This window comes from Anopheles moucheti, chromosome 2, assembly GCF_943734755.1.
Source record: "Anopheles moucheti chromosome 2, idAnoMoucSN_F20_07, whole genome shotgun sequence".
Lineage (NCBI taxonomy): Eukaryota > Metazoa > Arthropoda > Insecta > Diptera > Culicidae > Anopheles > Anopheles moucheti.
In genome coordinates, this window is record NC_069140.1 from 1,286,042 (window position 1) to 1,306,502 (window position 20,461).

Here is a 20,461-nt window from a genome sequence, read left to right on the forward strand (position 1 = left end):
GTGTCAGAAATCACAAAACCGGTCGCTTTTTGGAGGCTCCGATCGCATGCGCGGAGAGACTTCGACGAAAGGAAAAGCGCTTCAAAATAATATGCAATGGCGACTGAGATGACCGTGTGCTCCTCTAGCTTTTGTGAACTGGACACTAAACACTAACGGTGATTCATTCTTGCGTGAAATGAGTTCTTCTTCTATTAATTATCAGTGTGTCTCAAACATTTGTAAATGATTGATATTACAGTTCTTAGCATAATGACCAACCTAGGTTTTATATTGCCTACCATTTCTGGCTTACTTATCACCTTAGATCTGCTTATTTTATGTAACTGCAAGAAGAATGCCGCTAGAATGATCATTAATTTACCGACACATGACGAAAAAAAAATGTAGACAACGTGATACGAACTCTAAAAATAAATATATGCAGTAATTTATTTAACGATAAGTGGAACATGAAAAATGTTTTCCAATATGTTCACATAAAAACATGAGACTGGATAATTGTGTGCTGTATCTACAGAGTCATCCAACGTTGGGTTTGGATTTTATATCCGAGATTTCATCCTTTCCAGCAACATCCACAGACACTGTCGTTGCGATTCTATTTGTGTGGTCTGTGCGAGATGCTCAGTGTACGTAATGACAGATTGCTGAAAATAGACCGAGAATAACATTATATGGACGGCATCAACAAACCGAACCGATTTCAAATTCTGTTCTTATCTGTGTGGTGTGGCAATTAAGCAGCTTGTAAATGAATATGAAGCGCCCAACAATGCGATAAGCGAAATGAGCCACCAAACAACATACCAGAAGGACCTTTGGTCTACCCGAATAAAGAAAAACAACTGGCGTTGCGTTGCTTTCCTGTTCTTAATGCGTAATATACGCAAGCAATGGCGTAATGTTGCAAAAATCGGCTTATCATTTGTAAATAAAATTAAATCACAATTGCAAGGCGGGAAGTTTGGTATGATAATGCTAGCGAAAATGTGAATAGTAGAAGATGTAGTTTACCAATTGCTTCGGCTCGATAACGTTCCGGTTCTTTACAGCCAAATTCCACAGATTAACCGTCAGGGTAAACATTTTGTCCACGGACAGATCGGCACCGGTTATGATCTTGAGGAAAAGATCCATAGCTAATTGCGCTTGTGCTCGCAGTGCGTTCGATTCCAGCAGTGCTTTCAGATGCTGTAGCAACTTATCACACACGGTGCAGCACATTTCATTAACCTCGGCGATAAATTTCGGATCAGATCCGTACAGTTCGTCGTTGGAGATTACATTCACGATGTGGTACGGGTACACTTCCTGTGCCGCCACCGACAGAAAGTCCAGCACGTGCAAATAGATGCTGGAAAGCATGCTCGAGTTCAACTCGAACGGATACTTTGGCACAACGCCCAGCAGAAGGCGCAACAGATATAGCACTCCTTGGGTGGGATTATCCTGTGTCAATGGTAGAATTGGATTAGTGAAATGTCGCCTAAAAGGTCTTTTCCTCCCCCTCAACTTACTGGCACTATCACGAGAGTGGACAGAAAATTAACCACAAATGTTTTGATGAATCCTTCCGTCGACTGGACTTTACCATCGATTTCCACCATTCGGGGTACTTCTGGGATCAAATTGAGGGCCGCTTCGAAGCACGAATCGGCATGCTGAAGACAAACGTTCAATAGTGCCACTTGCCCAGACTGTAGATACAGTTCCATTCGCGTACGCACGTCAATAATGGACGGGATCGTGATGAAACAGTACGCTGCACACGCCTTCACAAATGCAGCCGTCTTTTGCGTGTGTTGGCCCTTTACAATGCGTCGCGTGCTCGTTGCTAATCGGTTGACCGAGTGTATGAGTGTGGAAAGCGCCGAATCGAGATTGGACAACACTGACCGTGCTTCGACGTAAAAGGCAAGCTGTTGTTCAAAGTCACGGCCAAAATCGACCTTACCGATGAAGTAGCATATAAGCCCGCTGATTTGACGACGCTCATCTTCACCAGTGAGGGCACTGAATTGTGAGAAGGGTGAATAAGACAAGAGCGATTAGGATGATGAGATGCTAATAAGCCCCTTTTCAATGCTTACTTGACGGAATCATTTAACACTCGGCTGATGTACATGAGGGCGTTGGTGACAATTGGATCGTTGATGATTGCATTATCACTGTTCGTTGCATTCCGGTAGCTGGTAAGAACATTTTTGCATACCTCCAGCTTTATTGTCTCCTTTTGAAACAGGTCCAGCAAGGGTAGAAAATTGTCCTGCAAATATTTCAGCGTCGATATGTGGTTAGAAGGTATTCAAATGTACCGACCATAATGCACGGCTTACCAGTGCCAGAATGCCGTGTACGTCTTGTGCGTTCGAAACGATTTTGTCCGCTATGACTTGTAACTCGTGATAATGTTGTTCGTACAGCCGATTCGGAGTCATCTGTTGAAGCACATTCCCCAGAAAAGCATCGACCTCTTTTAGCTAAGTAAATTGAAAGAACACCGTCAATCTGATTTTTTATGCCCAACTGAAAAAGAAAATGGAAAAGTATTCACCCTTACCCCGAAATGTTGACTAGTGTACTGTGCCCACATCTCCGCACACTGCATAAATTCCTCCACATTGCCCATCGAACTGATCGTTTTCATGGCGTTGGTAAGCACCGCTACTCGCTGCTCAGTGGGCGGTGGCGTGTGGCTTAGGATGCTTCCAAGCAACCGGAACAGCTGTCCCCTCGAAAGACCTTCCACCGAGATGGTGGAAAGAATTTGCACGAAATGAGTAGCACGGGAAGCAATAAAATCTGAACGGAATGATTGCATCATCGATTGTAGCAGCAGCGCTGGATTTTTCTTATCCTTGCAACGTTGCAAAATGTCATCCAGCTGGTTGTCCGTCGTTAGGATAGCGACACCTTGCAAGATCCAATCAAGCGCCGGAAGATATAGTGCAATGTACCCGGTCAGTGTGATGCGATGACGTGCAATTTCCGACCGGATGCCACCATTGTAGATTGTATGGTACACCGTAAGAATATCGTCCAGGTTTTCACCAATGTATGTCCGATCGAGCGTCAAACCCATTCCCACCCGGCACAAATAGCACCTGGCGTAGACCGCGACCAGTGGATCACCAATACCGCGAATCATTTTCGTAAGTCTGCGTAACGCCAGGCCGAATTCATCCTGTGCCAGAAAGCTGTAACAACGCAAAATTGCTATCTCAACATACAGCCGTGGCAACAGCTCCCGTATCGAAGCGATTTTGTAGAACCAATTTTGGCACGTTTCCTTCGCCGACTCGGGAACCATGTCAGGAGTAAAATTTTCCGGCAGAGACGTCATTTCACGGGTACCCGGATGTACATAGTCTGCCTTGGTGCGCAACCGGTCGTACACGAGTCGACCGAAAATATCGAGAATGTCGGTGATGAGGACAAACTTCGACGGGTAAAACTGGATGACGGACGTATCGGAAAGCAGCTTCGAGCATTGGATCGCAATTTTGAGCGCCTTCACACGCTGGTCCTGATTCCACGCCTGTACCAGCTCGTGGTTGAGCTGCTCGATCTTCACCACATACTCCTGCTGGGACAGGTCCAGCATCTGCCGTACAGAACCTTCCTCAAAGTCATCCAGCTGCTCCAATCGATATTTGACCTTCTCCGACATTGTCGTCTGTGGTTTGATGGTTTCGCCACCTGTTAGAAAGCTAGTCACAATCGACAGCTTCTCCGAGGTAGTGTATTTGTTTAGTATGGCTCCACGGCGCGCGGCCCACGGTTCGATGAGATCCAGCTCAAGTAAATTCGTCGGCTCCTTGGGCTTCCCTGTAGAATTGCGATGTCCTATAGCGTTCGGCTTCGTGGTAACCGCATCGACACTTTCCATTTCGGCCACCATCCGTGACAGAGGATCTTTACCCAACGAAGTTGCCTGCTGCTTTGCAAACTGGCTCAATGGATCCGATCCATCGAAGGCTATGTTAAGCGGATCCAGCGACAATGCTGCGGCAGACATGACTGCCGAATTACTACTGCTCAGTGAGATTCCATTGCCCACCGTCGGAACCTTACTTCGAGTTCCACGGCTTTCCAGAACCTACGACAACGCGACACAAGATTAGCATGATTGGGGGGAGAGTAAAAAAAGCTAAACATTATGGTTTTTTATGCAAATTTCATACGCAACTACCGTTATGGTCGATTGCTTCAGAGGATGATCTAGAACTTTGAACTGATCAAGATAACGGCGGCACTCATCCTGTTGTCGCTGTACACACACCCTGCAAATAACCGGGAAGCCCCAAAAATGAATTCCAATTTTGCCGTAGTGCACAATCTGGATGAAATGGAACGTGCTCTTACCACTCTGTAACCATGGTTGTTTTACAAAATTTGAGGAAGAATTATACAATTGCAAAACAGAAAGCGATGACTACAATCAGTTTTGTTTTTACGCCTACTTTGCTGCGGGATTGTTTCCTTCGCACATCTGATGTTTGTCAGACGGGCGCAACTGTCAATGCAGAGCTTTTCGATATGGTTGTCAAAATTTACCGATCGTATTTGAGTTGGCTTTTTCGGTTGGATTATGATACGGAAGGAACACTGCAATACAGGATAAATCCCGATACGATTAAATTGTATTTCAATATTTTCCGTAATGTCTATTGAATGTACATTTAACATGCTTTACTGGGTGCCACCGTTTCGTCGACTGGTTCCTCAATAAATACATTCGATTTTACACGTTTCTGAGGACCGTTCAATTTCTTGTTCTTAGTACCGGCAAGCTGTCGTTTTTTCAACCGTTTAGCCGCTGCCAACTGAACAGGATCCTCTGTTTCTACGCTCACCCAAGCAAGTTCCTTTACTACTTTCGTGGCCATGCTACTTGCCGACTCGCTTACTTCCCCATTTTTTGAACCTGGGACCGACTCACGCAATGGTGCATTCTGAGTGCTCTCTTGCTGTCCAGGTTTACCAGTGTTTATTAGTGCCAAGCAGATGGGACGACATCCGATCTGCTGCGTGCAAATTTGAGTGAAGTTCAGACCATCCAGATGCCACAGCGACACATCACCGGCACTCGAAGCTGTCGCGATGTAATTCCCCAGACAGGAGATCGCCTTCAACCGTGTATCGTAGATCTGCATCTTTTCTTGCTGCTCTTCTTCGTGAATGTTCGCCATAATGAGAACTCCACTTTCCAAACCAACCGCAATTTCCTCGTCTGAAAGCCAACACATGGCGGTGGGCTTTGAGTCAAACTCCAGTGTGCGAACAGAACGCGTCGTGTCGATGCTGATGATATCTGCCACACGGTTTCCGAGCAATGCAAAATGATCTCCATCCGGTGACCACTGCACGTCACTGAGCACCCGTCCGTACTTGCTATTTTTGCTTAACGCGGTCGTAAACAGTGCTCGTCCTGTTATTAGATCCCACGTTTTGAGTGTCATGTCACTACCCAAAGTAAGAGCCATCTTGCCTTGTGGGTGAATGGAAATGCACTGCACTGCTGACTTATGTGCACTTTTCCACGTTTTATCGACCGTCAGTTTGGACATATTGATCGCAACCATGCTACCATCGTTACTGCCCGACAACAAGTGGCTGCCATTATTTGAGAATACGAGTGCGTTGATAGTCCCATCGTGGTGCAGGAACTCCGTGACTTTCGTTCCTTCTCGCATGTCCAACAGACATATACGATCGTCGGCACCACCAGTTGCTACGTATTTACCGTGAGCAGCTAACGACCGTACAGATGAAGTATGCAGATGTGCAGCGAACGATTCCTTTAGGTATAGTTTTTCCCCAACCTTGAACAAGAAAACATCTTAATTATTCATAAAACTTGTCAACATTAAAGCGACTACACTTACAGTACGTAAAGGTTCGACTCTATAACACACGATAAACTCTTCGTATGTTCCTACTACAATCTCCAGACCAGCCATATTGACGGGATAACTATTCTTAACACTCGTATTATCAGCACAATGCAATGCAATGTATTTTAACACGGAGTTTAGTCAAACTATCTTCAATTTCTTTTACCGCTCACTTGGAAAACGTGCACCATGCAGTTTGTTTTGACAATTCGGTTGTTTCTTGTTCTAATCCTATGGTATGTTTCCACGGCATAGTTTCCATTCCGCATTAGCATTTACATTCTTAGCACAACATTTATTCGCACCATCTTTTGGTTGTTGTAAGAAAATTATTGCAAAATAAAAGCAAATAGTTTTAACATAGAATAGGTTTAAATTAACAAAAATGATATTAAATGATTTTATGTTGCTCACTACTGTCAAAATAGTCAGTGTCAGTCCACTTGTCCACGGGGTCTGTTCCAACCTCTCTCCAATGTACAGTAGTGTGAATCATTCATTGTTCTCAAAAGATGGCAACTTGGTAGAAACAGCTTCCCGAAATTTCTGCTTCTATTTGCCTTTTCGCGGCGAAAAGTTTGGCTATTTTGTTTAATGGCTTTCCGGATGAGAAGCGAGTAAATCCGTTTTTCCTCGTTCACTGTGTGAAGTCCTGTTCCTTCCATCCAATACGTGTGACAATTACGTTGTAGTGCATTGTTATTTGTTTTACATCGTGTGCTGGAATTCGTCCCATGAGCAGGTATGTTTGGAATATGTATTTTTTCCCGTGAGCGTTTTTCGTCATTCTAGAAAGGATCCTCGCGAAAAAGTGCAACAATATTAGGATGCGACTAGCTGAAATGAACTAGGTTTTGTGGCAGTAACACACATCGCATCCCTGAGGACGGTGTCACTGTTTTGTCATTGTAATGGTGCGCTGCAGCACCTGCATGAATATTATGTACCTTCGCTAAATTGCAAACACAAGAGATCCAATAAGGAAGTAAAACGAACTCTGTCGATCAGTGTTCCTTCAAGGTGGTAGACTGCAAACTTGATTATCACAGCGAAGAGAATTATCAGCGGCAATGGTACGATAATACGTTGTTGCCGTTTGCTAATGGTATTGACCGCTGGAACAAGCAAGAACTGTATGTTGGAAACATAACTCGTTTTCTTTTAGCTTTGAGAAAGAGATCAAGAAAATGAATCCAGATTACCTGAACACTAATTTGTCCAGTGAAAACACAGAGGAGGTTGATAGGAAAGTTCCTTCCATAGATTCAAAGTCCCTCATACAAGTTATGTTTGAATGTTGCTTTGTAAAAAGTTACTCGTCCGTGATGTCCCACGTCTATAGTGATAGCGATATTATTTGCAGAAACCCATAAATGCAATGGCCAGTAGCAAGCGGCGGAAATTGTTTTGCCAAACGGACATGAATTGAAAACGAAAGCCGATAAGCGAAACCACTTATTGCTTCGCTAAACACCATCAATTGATTCCGTTGGTCTTACCTTTAGTTGAACGCGCTCATACAATGCAAATGTTCATGAAGCAGCAACAATTAGGCGAGTTTGCACCTATGCGTAAAAAAGGCTTGAGAAAAACAGCAATAACAACATAAAAAAACTGCGTCAAAACTATGTCTAATTGTCTGAGAACTCCTCCCTGAAGGGGGGATTGTAATCATGTGATATGTGTTCGATTGAACGGGTGAAAGATTCACGCATGCACGAGCTGGACTGTCAAGTGGCTTAAGGTTTGCACCAGGATTAAAGTTATCATAAAATAAATTTCCTGTTTTTCGAGTGTGGCAAAGTAGGCGGTTTGCTTGTCGTCATTGTCGGGACGTTTTTATCAATTCTCGACGACTAGTAACAATTGTTCAGCGGATGTACGCGGAATATCGAGTCCTATCGTGTGTGCAACTACCATAATAATTCTTATCAAATAGTTGACGGCGCCACAAGTTGCGATACATCTGTTTCAATCTTTTCTAGCATGAACAAGATGTGATTGAACTGAGGAGGTCTTACATATGTGCATGGTGCATTGTTGCGGTATGTGCTACTCGAAGACCGCAACTGGAAGAAACTGCTCTGGGTTGAGTAAATTTTAATATTAGTAAATTATCGACCTTTAGAGTGAATTAATTATCTGCTATCGTATTTTTCTCCCTTTTGGTATTTCATTCGCCAACACTTGTCTAGCTTCACGAAGCCTTTGCAAACGTGCAAAAGATCCGATTGAAAACACGTTTATAAACCTTCACGCAGTTTTAAGCTCAGGCTGTGTTGGGGATACGCTAGACAAAGAAAAATAAAACATGTTTACGAAGCGCGTTTTTCATCTCTATGTGTATATATGTCCTCGCTGAATGTTAATGCCTTCCGAAGAACTGAATCGCGATCACAAGGGAGAGAGAAAAGTCTGTTTGACTGCAGAAGCTAAACGCACGGTTTCACGTAATAGCCCCACAGGTTTGGAGCATATAAAACATGTACGCACGTAACAACAGCAGGCTACATATTGGGCGTACATGAGATTGATGCAGCCGGGAGCCTAAAGTCTGTATAAGACAAACAGACAAACAAATGGTAACGATGAATGTAAGACATTTAAAAAAAAACTTTGTAATGATGCTTGTTAGTAATTCTTCGTGTTGCCATATCTTGGTCAATCCTGGAATATAAAATTAAACATTATGTTCCATAGCTCGGTATTATTTATGGTATATTAAGTTGCCTTGAAGTCGATGAATAGATGGTGCGTAAGGATTTGATGCTCTAGGAATTTTTTGGATAATAAGCTGCAGATATGACCTATGCTATTGTTTTCGAGCCCATTTGGGATGCGTGAGCCGTAATGTAGTGGAGTAGTAAGGGAGGGAGGGTTCTCTACCGAACCACCGAATTGCCTCACAGATAAAATAAGACCACTTGTAATCTTCTCGTTTCAAACACACAAATCAAAGCAAATACAGTACGTAATATAAAGTGAATATCACCAAAAATGACACTAATCGGCAGGTTAAACGCAGGGACGCTACTTACTTGGCATATGTAAAACATTTAGATGAGACATTTTAGATGAAGAAAACAAGCGAAATCATGTGGCACACTTTGATTAGCTACGCGAGGAAATCAAGCAACGGAAAATACCCCTCTCGTTTCGTGTTTTGCACAATTCAGACTGATGTGATTGAACCCGCCGTGTGGTCCCCAACCGTTTACCAAATGTTGTTCCCGATTTCGGGTTGTTGTTTTTCGCCATTTTCTGTCTTTACGATGATGATGTGTGCCGTAGTCGCGTAGTGCTATAATTATAAATATGTTTGTTTGTTTGTTTTTTTTTTCCTCTTGGTGGTACCGTGGTGGTGGTGTTTTACGCCACCGATTTCCCGGACTATATAAACCGAGAGAGTATTCTATGAAATTTAGCATTTTCCCTTCAGAGTTGTTTGAGCAGCGCAGGAAAGAGGACGTTTATTTGTGATTGTTTTTTCGCACAGTGATTGTGTTGTTTTATGTCACGACAATTGCGGCGCATAACCAATAATAAGTGTGTGTTTTTGTGTGTTCAACTGCAACTAAAAGCTGGCCGTGAATCGTGAATCTGTGTGACTTGCAGTAATCATAAATTTACGCATTAAACAACAGTTACAAAATGTGTGATATCCTAGCGGCGATATCCTACAGTTATGGATATAATGAGCGACCTAGAAAACGGGTTAAAATGTATGTACATCAACCCTGTTGACCACTTGTGAACACTCCACTGCGCATTCATTAACCTTACTCGAGAATTACAATGCCTGTGCACTAAAAAACTAATGCGCTCGAACTGATCTTCTCTTCCTTCTCCACAGAAATATGACCATCCCATCGAGACCAGCACCGCCACCACCGCAGCGTAATACGACCGCGCCTTTGCGATACACACCCACCACAGATTGGGACTTTTGTGCTTTCGATTCCAGCAGCGCATCCAGCAGCCAACTCGAAACCGGAAGTGGGCAAGGCTTTCCGGTGCAACAGTCACACAATGTCAAAGCAAAAAAGCCACCTCCACCAAGGCCACCACCGCCAAAGTTATCAGCCGCACCGACGGCTCCACTGAAGAAACCTAACCAACCGCAATCGATAAACATTCTGTCCAGCTTGTTTGGCCATAAACGCGGGTCGAATGGAGCGACCACCAGCAAACCAGTCGGTGGGCCAAAACACAATTTGATTTCCGGTCCGGTCAAATTGCTGCCGCCTCCATCGACGAAGCCTGTGCCAGGAAAGGTTTCAAATTTTACAACTTTCACCGAACATCACAACAGCAGTAGCAGTAGTAGTACCAACCAGTTGGTGAGGAGCACCGGAACGGGACCAACCGCATTAACGGAAATGCAACTGATAAGCTTCGATTCGCCTCCCAGTTCGCCGACCTTTACACAAAAATCCTGCAGCGATTGCATTAGTGTGGACAGTTTCAGTTCGGACTCGAACTACTCGTCTCCCAACAATGGTAACATGTCACAGGCCGAAAGTGGCTTTGAGGATGATTTTGTCGCATGCGGCAGTAACAATCGCCCACAGCCTGGTGCTAGTGTACTTTGGGGTGATCTGGATCCGTTTGATGGTGGCCATGGTACGGCCGCACCAACGCCTGTCATTTACGGCACACTTCCATTAGCATCGTCGGCAACGGCCCAGATTCGGGCACCGTTGATAAACAGCAAACTGCAACAATCCGATTTCGTCGATCCGCTGTGCAATGGACAGAGCGTTCTACCGAAGGTACCAATCATATCAATGCCCACGATAATAAAACCTCCAACCACCAGCAACCCAGAGAGCCAAAAATCTACTCCATCCCATTCGGCACACACGCGAAATTTCGTCGGAGCTCCCAAAATTATCGCCGCAACGACGGGCCGTGGATATGCAGGAATGGAGGATGATTTCACACCGGATACAGGAGCTTTCGATTCACTTACATCCCATCCTATGCCGAGTGTACCACCGCCACCACCACCGCCACTCTCCGATGAGCTGTACACGGAAGAACCGTACGGTATTGCACTATACGACTTCCAGGGCGAAGCGGATGAAGATTTGAGTTTTAAGGTAAACAAAATACTTTCGTCTTACGGCACACACACACATACACACACATGCACACGAGGCTCAAGTGTCGTTGACACAGAAATCGGCAATCGGGCGTAGCAGGTGGCGTAGGTGACTAATAATAGAATATCCTTATTGGTGTGCTTCTGCGATGGGTTCTACGTCTTACGGCTTAGCAAGGTCACACAATTTAGAAGCGTTTCGTCTCTGATCAAAACTGTGTTCGCGTGTGTGTGTGTGTGTGTGTGTGTGTGTATGCTTTTGTTTTTGCAAAAATAAGCCGATAAACGTTGCACGTTTTGATTCTCTAATGTTTACGTTTTTCTTCTCTTCCGCGCTTTAGACAAATGAGAAGATTTATCTACTGAAGCGACTGAACAATGAGTGGTATATGGGTCGCGACAAACGTGGCCTTGAAGGAATGTTTCCCGTGAACTATGTTGAGGTGAAGGTGCCGCTAGCTGCAGGCTGTGCGTCTCAAGAATCGCCCCATAGCAACGAAATGTCATCTGCTGTGAAAGTGAGGGCACTGTACAGCTTCAAAGCGGAAGCACCCGAAGATCTTACTATAATGGTAAGTTTTGTCAAAGTAGGCAGCGGAAAATCAAAAATGTGACAGTGCCTTTGATGTTGAATGTACTTTGTGTTATTTCAGGAGAACGATTACGTTGCCGTACTGTATCAAATCACATCGGACTGGCTGTACGGAGAGATCGATGGTCGAAAAGGTCAGTTTCCAGCGAATTATATAGCATATGTGCCACCGAACCTACCGCAGATGCCTGTAGCAAGCAGCTAAACACCAAATATAAATGAAGATATAGGTATCGAATCTCGAGTATTTACACATATCCTAGGAGCGCTTGCCTTAGTACACGAAGCACGAACGAACACAACGTAAATATCGCAACTGACTTGCATCACAGACACAGAACCACCCAGGAGACTAAATGCAAACAACGGGTCCCTTCCTTTTTAAAACATGTAAAGAAGCTGTGATTTTTTGTATGTAGTGTGCTTGTGATGATGAGGCTTCTTACAAGCAAACGACAAAACATCGGGACTAAGAGCAGTTGGTCTGAGTGTTTATATGAGTGTGAGCCGTGTTGCATATGCACGTGCATGGCAATCGCAGTTTATAGGCCATCATTTATTAACCGGATAAGTTGGTGATAATTAGTTAAGCAAGTAAGCAATGAGGCGGTGGCTACGCAGAATTAACTCCGGTTTGCGTTGTATGTAAGTGTGGTTCCATGTATCGCAAGGTACATAACCAATCACACCATTTGACTGTAAATTTGCCTATTAGTAGAGAGCCCGGTTGGGGGAAGGTCGAAAAAAAGCGCCAAAGCTGAGTAGAAAACAATTTTGCACGGGTGAGCCTCTGAACATCTGATATTTAGAGTACATCAATATTAGCTAAAGCGCGTATATACCTTGGAACGTAATGCTGCGCAATCCGTGGCCAAAGAGAACGCACTGCACAGTGGCCTAGTTGAGAAGTAACAGTAGATGGTCCATTCATATAGGAAGTAATGGTAATGTAATTGGTCTAGAAAAGTGAATCCCTAATATATGCTATGAACAGATCTGAATAATCCTGAATTATAATTTAAAACTCTGCATTATTTCTCACAAAAAAACAAGCGTGTGTGTGCATAATATGGTGTTTGGATGAGATCCTTATTGACCTGTTATCAGATAATTTTCGTTTCAACAGCATAAAAGGCATGTGTTTGTATATACTTTATATCGCTGCTAGGCGGTGTGTGTCCTACCGTGTAACAACACTTTAGTGCGAAGCATTTGTGCACAAGAAATTTGTTAATAAACAAAAAGGATACCCTGTACAATCAAAATGCACTGTCAATTTCATCTTCGCGTTCGAAAAAGATTTGTTTATTCATTCCGAAATCGCCCTTAGAGTCTCAGCATCCGCAGCATACCAATGCGGAAGGATACTGTTGTCACACATTAGAAAAGGACATGTGGTGGTATGGTTTCGGCGTTTTCTGATTCAGCGCAGATGAGACTAGGTATAGAATGCAATTGTCAAATGGATGAATACCAGCAGAGGCATCAGAAAATCAATAATCGGACTGTTTTGCAATTCACACATCCCAGCATCCAGCGCAACAACTAACCACCTAGTGGATTAATCGTTTTAGCACGAATCGAAAACAGTCGTCAGGACAACCAAAAAGGAAGTAAATAAATAAAAGATGTCGACGACAAAAACGAACAGCTCTAAATCCAGCATTCGCGATGGTAATTCTACCTACGATTTAGTAGTGGCAAATGTTTAAGTGGCATAAAACACCTTTGATCTTTCGCAGAGGATCTTTCGTCAGAATCGGTGGAAGTGCTTCGCGAGCGTTTAAATACAATGAAGCGACTGATTGCCGAGCGGCAGAACAGCACAAGTGGTTCGTCTGAGCTGTGGAATCCACATACCCGGACATCTAGTTGCAGCGGGATCATCGACGGGAATTTTTTAAGCGTAGCATTCGGTGGAGCCCTGATAGTGATTCTTTCCGTGTCCGTTTATGCATTTTACAATCTTTACCATGCCGTGCTGAAAAAATTTCCCTCCCAGCATACAGAACTGTAAAATGGTTGGAAATGTTTCTATTACTGCGTTAATATAACGGTTACAATAAAGTAGATGCATCACTTTTGTCCGTACACATCTGCAGAACAGCATAATTAAATGTCAGCGGCGGATCAAACGGTCGGCAAAGTAGACGGACGCCTAGGGCATCCCTTATATTCCCTTTTACTTCAACCTATTCATGTATTCTATTTCTTGAACGGGATTTTCGACCTCAAGATTTTCATATTTTTTCATCCGTTCGAAAAATGATCCTACCGTTAGATGCTAGAATAAAACCATGCTTGTTTTCACTTCCGTAATATTCGCCGGCTATTGCCATTGCGATACTCGTGGTATGGTATTGTTTTCTCTCACCGATTGAACCGTGAAAATGTCCTGCCAGCGTGTTTCGGAACAGTATTGTGGTGGAGTATTGTGTTTAGTATTTCGATTGTCACAATTTTTGCAAGTTTGGAAGCCGGTAATGATGTTATAACCGACACAAGTGTCCGTAGTCAGTGTACTACGACATAGCTAGCATTGTCATAGAATATGAATAAAATCATATCGTAATCAATAGAACTCTCTCTTCTGTTTGATATTACAACCTCATGATTCTTGGAATACCATTTGTGTCTTTCTTGATTATTACTTATTCGAAGCTGGATTGTAGGTTCAGCTTATGGACCCAATATTTTCGAAAAACTGAAGCGAAATACATTCAAATCCATGTGAAACTGTCCAAATAGTTTATAATGTCCCCGTGTAGAATACTGTTCGAACTACATTGTTGTAATCTCGGTAACATTGCATCGTTGTTAGACTGAAATTGTTCTAAAATCCATAAATAAATTTGCCCATTCCTATTGCATTGCATACTATCAAACCCGTGAGAGCGATCGCTAGTGTAAGGGAGATGGATGAAACGGAAAGCATCCTTCATCTCGTTCAAACTTTCCGTCGGCTGGTACGACAATCCATACAAACCAGCTGTTTTAAAATTTCCGATACCAGGAGAGCATCCACGAAAGAGGTAGCACCTAGTACAGCAATTATGCTCGAAAACCGCCGAAAGGTATGCAATGTTTAAACACTAACTTTCCATACAAACCAGCTGTTTTCAGATTGCCGATACCAGGAGAGCATGTTTTTCAAGAGGTAACACCTGGTATCAGCTGAGCAAGCACAAATCACGCGCTTCCCGATTGTTGCAATCCCAAGTTGTTGCATGTAAGATGTTGCATGCCAGATGTTGCGCAACATATGTTGCGCGACATAGTTGCATGCCAGATGCTGTGCAACATATGTTGCGCAACATGTGTTGTGCAACATGTGTTGTGCAACATCCTGGTACTCGGCTGGTACCAGGTGTTACCTCTTGAAAAACATGCTCTCCTGGTATCGGCAATTTGAAAACAGCAGGTTTGTATGGAAAGTTAATGTTAAAAACTTTGCATACCTTTCGGCGGTTTTCGAGCAAAATTGCTGTGCTAGGTGCTACCTCTTCGGTGGATGCTCTCCTGGTATTATGCATTCGGAAACTGGTAGTTTTCGAAGAAATTTTTCTCGACCAACGGGAAAGTTAGTGTTTAAACATTGCATAACTTTTGGCGATTTTCGAGCAAAAATGCTGTACAAGGTGCTACTTCTTCCGAGGATGCTCTCCTGGTATTATGCATTCGAAAACTGGTAGTTTTCGAAGAATTTTTTCTCGACAAACGGGAAAGTTAGTGTTTGAACATTGCATACCTTTCGGTGGATTTCAAGCAAAATTGCTGTACAAGGTGCTACCTCTTCCGTGAATGCTCTCCTGGTATCGGAAATCTGAAAACAGCTGGTTTGTATGGATTGTCGTACCAGCCGACGGAAAGTTTGAGCGAAATGAAGGATGCTTTCCGTTTCATTCATCTTCCTTACACTAGCAATCGCTCTCACGGGTTTGGTAGTATGCAATACAATAGTGATGGGTAAATTTATTCCAAGCTGTGCAAGTTGCTATGGCAGCAATTTTTCGAAACAAATCAATGCCGTGGGACCCGTGTATCGGCACCTTAAGCTGACTCCTGCACACGTGGTTTTAAACACATTTTGGTACGAAATGCAAACAATTGTCAAAGCAAAACAGCAACAAATGCACGTGTGTCCTCAAATCGATTTGTTGCCAGTGGCCGGTGCATAATCAATTTAGAGAAAAAAGGGCCTAGAAAGGTGTTAAAACATTTCCTATGGGTTTGACTAAACAGTATCTGGCTTATAAGCCAGTATCGAGCTTTAATATAATTGCTAGCGGTCGTGCAAACATTTCTTTCGTCACGTTGAACCATGTCGTCGGTCGGTATGTTGTGGTGGCAGCCGCAGAAAAGGTGCTTATATGGGACATGAGGTTCGTATTGCACTTTTAGGGAATTTTCCGTAGTACTTTATGCGTTACTTTTTCCTTAGGATTGGTGAGAAGGTGATGGAATTTGCACGTGACAAGCAGGAGGTAACCTTCTTACGCACCAGCCCGGATCATAAGCTACTTGCGGTGGGTTTCTCTGACGGACTAGTTGAACTGTTCTGCTTCGAAAGTAAACAGTCCGTATGCAGCTTTGCTTCCCATCGTTCGGCCGTTAGTGCGCTCAATTTTGATCTACTCGGTTTGAAGCTTGTGTCGGGAGGGCTGGACAACGATCTGGTGGTATCGGACGTGGTGGCCCAAACGGGCAAGTGTCGCCTAACCGGCCATACTGCTCCAATAACGCAGGCATGTTTCATGCAACGCTTTCCCGACGTAGTTGTATCCAGCTCAAAAGACACGCAGATAAAATTCTGGAACACAGAAACGCAATGTTGCTTCAAAACGATTGTCGATCATCGTACTGAGGTGTGGGGAATCGTGTTGATGCGAAACGACGACTTTCTAGTCTGTGCCACGGCTGATACGCAACTTTCAGTGTATAGAATTGCTTCCAACATGGACACATCCTCGAGTACGATGGCAGTGCAGAACCTGGAAGACGAAAGCACCATCAGTCCGTTCCGATGTACTGCCGCCGGGAGTATACAACGGGCCGGACACGGACGTACAATTAATCTCGTAGCCAACACCACCGGACAGGTGCTTGGATGCCACGGTACCGATAAGAAGATTGAACTATTTTACTTTTGCTCCCAAGACGAATCCGTTAAGAAGTTGGCGAAGCGTTTGAAAAAACTGAACACACAGAAAACAACCAGCGAGGCGGAAAATGATGCACAGGACGGCAATGTACGGCAGCTTGCACTGACCGATGAAATCAAGCGGCTTCCCACGGTAAACACTCCGGAAAAGGTTAAATCGTTCGATCTCCTGCTGGGCAGTCGGAATGAGCTGCGCATCTGTTGCACATTTTTGAAAAACTTTGTCCATCTGTTCTCGCTAAATATGGAGGCAAAAGCTGCCGAGTCGGAAACGTTGTATGCGCTGCAGAAGCAAGGACACTCATCCGAAGCTCGCACCGTTTCGTTTAGCTCCGACAATTTAGCGATCGCATCTGGCAGTGCGGAATCACTCAAGCTGTGGAGTCGCGCTTCCCAGGGCGTACTACGCACGGTCGACACCGACGGGTACGTTGTGAGCACATGCTTCGTGCCCGGCGATCGACATGTGCTGGTCGGTTTAAAATCTGGCCAGCTGCTCGTCGTGGACGTTGTACCGGGCGAGATTATTGAACGTATCGACGCACACGAGAAGGAATTATGGAGCATTATCCTAACGCCGGACAAGCACGGTTGCGTTAGTGGGGGTGGTGATACGACGGTAAAATTTTGGTCCTTCGAGCTTATCGGCCGCAGCGATGGGTCGGAGCAAAAAGTACTCTCACTGCTACATAAAAACACGCTCAAGCTGGAGGAAACGGTACTGAGCGTACGGATTTCCCAGAATGGCAAATACATTGCGGTCGCCCTGCTCGATACCACAGTGAAAATATTCTTCTTGGACAGTCTCAAATTCTATCTGTCGCTGTATGGCCACAAACTGCCCGTGATTGCGATGGACATTTCGTACGATTCAACGCTTATCGTAACGGGTTCTGCCGATCGTACGATTAAGATTTGGGGTATGGATTTTGGTGACTGCCATCGATCGCTGTTGGCGCACGATAATACCGTGACAGCGATCCAATTCATTCCCAACACGCACATGTTCTTCTCCTGTGCGAAGGATGGCAAGCTAAAGCAGTGGGATGCGGACAGCTTTCAGAAGATCATCACGTTGCCGGGCCACTTGGGAGAAGCACACGCGCTGGCGATCAGTCCGAATGGCAAGTACGTCGTTAGCTGTGGTTCGGATCGAACCCTACGTTTGTTCCGCCGCACTGATGAGCCTCTAGTACTGCAGGATGTGCAAGAAGAAGAGCGCGAAGAGCTTGAAAACGCAACACTAGCTACGGGAGAAGAATCCACCGTGCCCGGGTTGCCGGGTCTAAGGCTTCCGTCGAAGAAAACCATCGGTTCAGAAAAGGGTGCAGAAAATATACTCGAATGTCTCGAGATTAGCAAACAGTACGATGAGGAAGGCGGAAAAGGTCCGTTGCCTCCGCTAATGTTCGCATATTCCGTTACCAACACCGACGAGTTCCTGGTCACTGTGCTTTCCCGGATTCGGGCGAGCGATCTCGAAGAGTCACTGCTGCTGCTTCCTTTCAGTGCCGTGTGTGAGTTGCTAGAAAAGGTACCAAAGCTTACTCTCGCACGGAAGGATCATACTGAGCTGATCTGTAAGGTGGTGATGTTTCTGTTCCGCGTTCACCAGAAACCAATCGTGAGCAATCAAGTATTGCTTCCGGTTATACAAAAGATCGTACCGTCGTTGCAGGCGGCAGTTACAGAGTTGCGCGACATGGTGGGAACGAACCTACATGCTGGCCAGATGTTACAACGCGAGCTGGAAGAAAATGACGGTTGCGTGCTGTTCCGGGATGCAACAAAGCAGCGCATTCAGCGGGATCGACGCCGGAAGCGACGAGAAGCCTCTAAGCGAAAGTTTTTACAGATAGTCAAGTAGAATGCGGTTGGACCGGTTAGATTAAATACATGTTTACCCAATTCTGTACAGCGATTTTTTGTTGTACATATATTTTATCGTCACACACCCACACACAATCTATCGTCTTCGTCGCTCTCGATCATGGGCACGCGACCTATCGTCATGATCGCGATCGCGATCCCTGTCCCGCTCTCTGCGTCGTTCGCGTTCCCGTTCCTCCTGACGTTCGTGGCGCCGGTGTCTTTCACGCTCCCTGTCTCGCAGTTCGCGCTCCTTAAGGCGATCACGTTCACCGTATGGACTAGAAGTAGAATGAGTAATGTAAACATTTACCGAAGTTCAGGATGAAAAGTGTCCTTCCGGCTTCAAAACTTACTCTCGGCGGTCACGACGATCCACCTCTCGGTACCGGTCTCGATCGCGATCAAAATCCCTTTCACGATCGCGCTCTCGTTCGCGTTCTCGGTCTTTGTCTCGATCATTGTCACGATCACGGTAATTACCACTGTCGTAGTTACGATACCGTTCCATCGGTTGCCGTTCTCGGGAAACAGAACGCTCTATCCGTTTGTTGCTACCTAAAAATTAAATGAAAACGAATTACATTAACGCGCGAATAACGCAGTGAATGGGAAGAGAATTTCTTAGATTTACCCTTAACTTTGGACACTTCAACCTTTTTCTCCTTCACCGTCGGCTGGGCAGGCGTCTCCTCAATCCCCTCATCTTCGCTCGGCATCTCCTCATCCAAATCGTCCTCCAACGCGGATACTTTCGGTTCCAACTCATTGTTTTCCTCTAACACGTGGCGCTTCTGGATGCGTGGTAAAATGATATCGCACACGCGCTCATCTCTCAACAGCTCATCGATGAATTCATCCATGTGGATAAGCTCGTACGCACCCATCCGGTTTTGCTTTCGCAATTTTCTATTATCGTTATAGAGCGGTTCCAGATACTTGTAGCAATCGAGCGACGAACCCGTCAGCCGTAAATAGAACGCACCGAGCGCACGTACATATTTGAACTCTTCGTTCTTTATAAACTCCACCACAATGTCCTTTTCCGGCTGGATCTGTAGCATCTTGAGCGTAAGACACAGGAACGGCGTTGGTTTGATGTTTCCTCCAAATACACCGCCGACAAATCGTAACTCCATGGCTTTGTCCACTAACAGTTCGGCGGTAAGGGCGAAACATTGCTCCTTCCAGTATTTGGAATCATATATGCGGGAGCGGATAATCTTTTCGATCAAATATTGCGGATTCGTGCCATGAACATTCTTTGCATCCTTTACGGTACGATTCGCCATGGTGCAAGCCGGTAGTACTTATCGTCGAAAATTGCTCACTATCAACACTTTAGATTGGAATTAAGCCATGAATCGTTCCACGCGTTAGTCGAAACATTCACTGATGCTGTTTGATAATCGGTCATGAATAGTTTTCATTTACAAATTCTTGCAAACTATTCATTTAACAAAACAATTTTTGCCCTCCGCCGACGCTGCACCAACCAAGCTGTGTTTATAAATTTACACACAGTGAGTCTCCACGGTCATCATCGAAGACCTTACTTCATGTCAGCAAATCTTTCCAAGCAAGCAGTGTATACACGGTTATCTCTAAGCACAGTAGCCCATAATTATTTACTTTGTACATAAGTTTCTCGTTCAAAATGATCAAGTTTCACAACCAAAAATTATTTAAATATTACCATATTGTTTGATGTAGTTTATAAAGGGACAAGATTTAACTGCAAATTAATTAATTCGTGCTTCCAAAACATGCAACCTTTTTCCACCCTTCAAGCATTCAACAAGACGCTATACACTTTGGTCAGTTTAACAAAACAA

The 20,461-nt window shown here is 44.5% G+C and overlaps 6 protein-coding genes across 8 annotated transcripts; 3 read left to right on the top strand and 3 right to left on the bottom strand.

The window, feature by feature from the left end:
- Positions 1-413: 413 nt before the first annotated feature.
- On the bottom strand, positions 414-4,475 carry LOC128310829 (VPS35 endosomal protein sorting factor-like). 2 transcript variants are annotated; one of them, XM_053047555.1, is made up of 9 exons: positions 4,369-4,475; positions 4,196-4,286; positions 2,564-4,102; positions 2,340-2,483; positions 2,094-2,269; positions 1,731-2,016; positions 1,521-1,664; positions 1,018-1,452; positions 414-650 (listed from the first exon to the last, which is right to left on the bottom strand). In XM_053047555.1, exons 1-9 carry the CDS (start codon positions 4,380-4,382, stop codon positions 546-548), a joined length of 2,934 nt encoding a protein of 977 aa, XP_052903515.1. In that variant the 5' UTR covers positions 4,383-4,475; the 3' UTR covers positions 414-545. The 2 variants fall into 2 exon arrangements, with proteins under 2 accessions (XP_052903515.1, XP_052903514.1); XM_053047554.1 differs by having other exon boundaries at positions 1,521-2,016.
- Positions 4,476-4,634: 159 nt separating this feature from the next.
- Positions 4,635-6,083, bottom strand: LOC128297692 (p21-activated protein kinase-interacting protein 1-like). The gene is made up of 2 exons (XM_053033379.1): positions 5,892-6,083; positions 4,635-5,828 (listed from the first exon to the last, which is right to left on the bottom strand). The coding sequence occupies exons 1-2, from the start codon at positions 5,964-5,966 to the stop codon at positions 4,686-4,688; spliced, it is 1,218 nt and encodes a 405-aa protein (XP_052889339.1). The 5' UTR covers positions 5,967-6,083; the 3' UTR covers positions 4,635-4,685.
- Positions 6,084-6,407: 324 nt separating this feature from the next.
- On the top strand, positions 6,408-12,855 carry LOC128307399 (SH3 domain-containing protein 19). 2 transcript variants are annotated; one of them, XM_053045224.1, is made up of 4 exons: positions 6,408-6,642; positions 9,754-11,002; positions 11,346-11,576; positions 11,658-12,855. In XM_053045224.1, exons 1-4 carry the CDS (start codon positions 6,635-6,637, stop codon positions 11,799-11,801), a joined length of 1,632 nt encoding a protein of 543 aa, XP_052901184.1. In that variant the 5' UTR covers positions 6,408-6,634; the 3' UTR covers positions 11,802-12,855. The 2 variants fall into 2 exon arrangements, with proteins under 2 accessions (XP_052901184.1, XP_052901175.1); XM_053045215.1 differs by lacking the exon at positions 6,408-6,642 and adding an exon at positions 9,494-9,622.
- A 280-nt stretch (positions 12,856-13,135) lies between these two features.
- LOC128298149 (uncharacterized) lies at positions 13,136-14,129 on the top strand. The gene is made up of 2 exons (XM_053033892.1): positions 13,136-13,270; positions 13,339-14,129. The coding sequence occupies exons 1-2, from the start codon at positions 13,225-13,227 to the stop codon at positions 13,611-13,613; spliced, it is 321 nt and encodes a 106-aa protein (XP_052889852.1). The 5' UTR covers positions 13,136-13,224; the 3' UTR covers positions 13,614-14,129.
- A 1,649-nt stretch (positions 14,130-15,778) lies between these two features.
- On the top strand, positions 15,779-18,678 carry LOC128308860 (WD repeat-containing protein 3). The gene is made up of 2 exons (XM_053045529.1): positions 15,779-15,978; positions 16,038-18,678. The coding sequence occupies exons 1-2, from the start codon at positions 15,821-15,823 to the stop codon at positions 18,622-18,624; spliced, it is 2,745 nt and encodes a 914-aa protein (XP_052901489.1). The 5' UTR covers positions 15,779-15,820; the 3' UTR covers positions 18,625-18,678.
- On the bottom strand, positions 18,667-20,124 carry LOC128308876 (pre-mRNA-splicing factor 38). Its single transcript, XM_053045530.1, has 3 exons — positions 19,261-20,124; positions 18,983-19,184; positions 18,667-18,907 (listed from the first exon to the last, which is right to left on the bottom strand). Exons 1-3 carry the CDS (start codon positions 19,916-19,918, stop codon positions 18,724-18,726), a joined length of 1,044 nt encoding a protein of 347 aa, XP_052901490.1. The 5' UTR covers positions 19,919-20,124; the 3' UTR covers positions 18,667-18,723.
- Positions 20,125-20,461: the final 337 nt, after the last annotated feature.

Excerpts from the sequence above, each read along its gene's own strand:
- LOC128310829 (XM_053047554.1), bottom strand. Across the intron at positions 4,103-4,195 it reads TGAAGCAATCGACCATAACG|GTTCTGGAAAGCCGTGGAAC; the intron begins GTAGTTGCGTAT and ends GCGTTGTCGTAG. Across the intron at positions 2,484-2,563 it reads ACACTAGTCAACATTTCGGG|CTAAAAGAGGTCGATGCTTT; the intron begins GTAAGGGTGAAT and ends CAATTTACTTAG.
- LOC128297692 (XM_053033379.1), bottom strand. The coding sequence starts at position 5,966 with ATGGCTGGTCTGGAGATTGTAGTAGGAACATACGAAGAGTTTATCGTG. Across the intron at positions 5,829-5,891 it reads GAGTCGAACCTTTACGTACT|GTTGGGGAAAAACTATACCT; the intron begins GTAAGTGTAGTC and ends TTCTTGTTCAAG.
- LOC128307399 (XM_053045215.1), top strand. The coding sequence starts at position 9,552 with ATGTGTGATATCCTAGCGGCGATATCCTACAGTTATGGATATAATGAG. Across the intron at positions 9,623-9,753 it reads CCTAGAAAACGGGTTAAAAT|AAATATGACCATCCCATCGA; the intron begins GTATGTACATCA and ends CCTTCTCCACAG. Across the intron at positions 11,577-11,657 it reads CCGAAGATCTTACTATAATG|GAGAACGATTACGTTGCCGT; the intron begins GTAAGTTTTGTC and ends GTGTTATTTCAG.
- LOC128298149 (XM_053033892.1), top strand. The coding sequence starts at position 13,225 with ATGTCGACGACAAAAACGAACAGCTCTAAATCCAGCATTCGCGATG. Across the intron at positions 13,271-13,338 it reads TAAATCCAGCATTCGCGATG|AGGATCTTTCGTCAGAATCG; the intron begins GTAATTCTACCT and ends GATCTTTCGCAG.
- LOC128308860 (XM_053045529.1), top strand. The coding sequence starts at position 15,821 with ATGGGTTTGACTAAACAGTATCTGGCTTATAAGCCAGTATCGAGCTTT. Across the intron at positions 15,979-16,037 it reads GTGCTTATATGGGACATGAG|GATTGGTGAGAAGGTGATGG; the intron begins GTTCGTATTGCA and ends CTTTTTCCTTAG.
- LOC128308876 (XM_053045530.1), bottom strand. The coding sequence starts at position 19,918 with ATGGCGAATCGTACCGTAAAGGATGCAAAGAATGTTCATGGCACGAAT. Across the intron at positions 19,185-19,260 it reads TGAAGTGTCCAAAGTTAAGG|GTAGCAACAAACGGATAGAG; the intron begins GTAAATCTAAGA and ends TTTAATTTTTAG. Across the intron at positions 18,908-18,982 it reads GATCGTCGTGACCGCCGAGA|TCCATACGGTGAACGTGATC; the intron begins GTAAGTTTTGAA and ends TTCTACTTCTAG.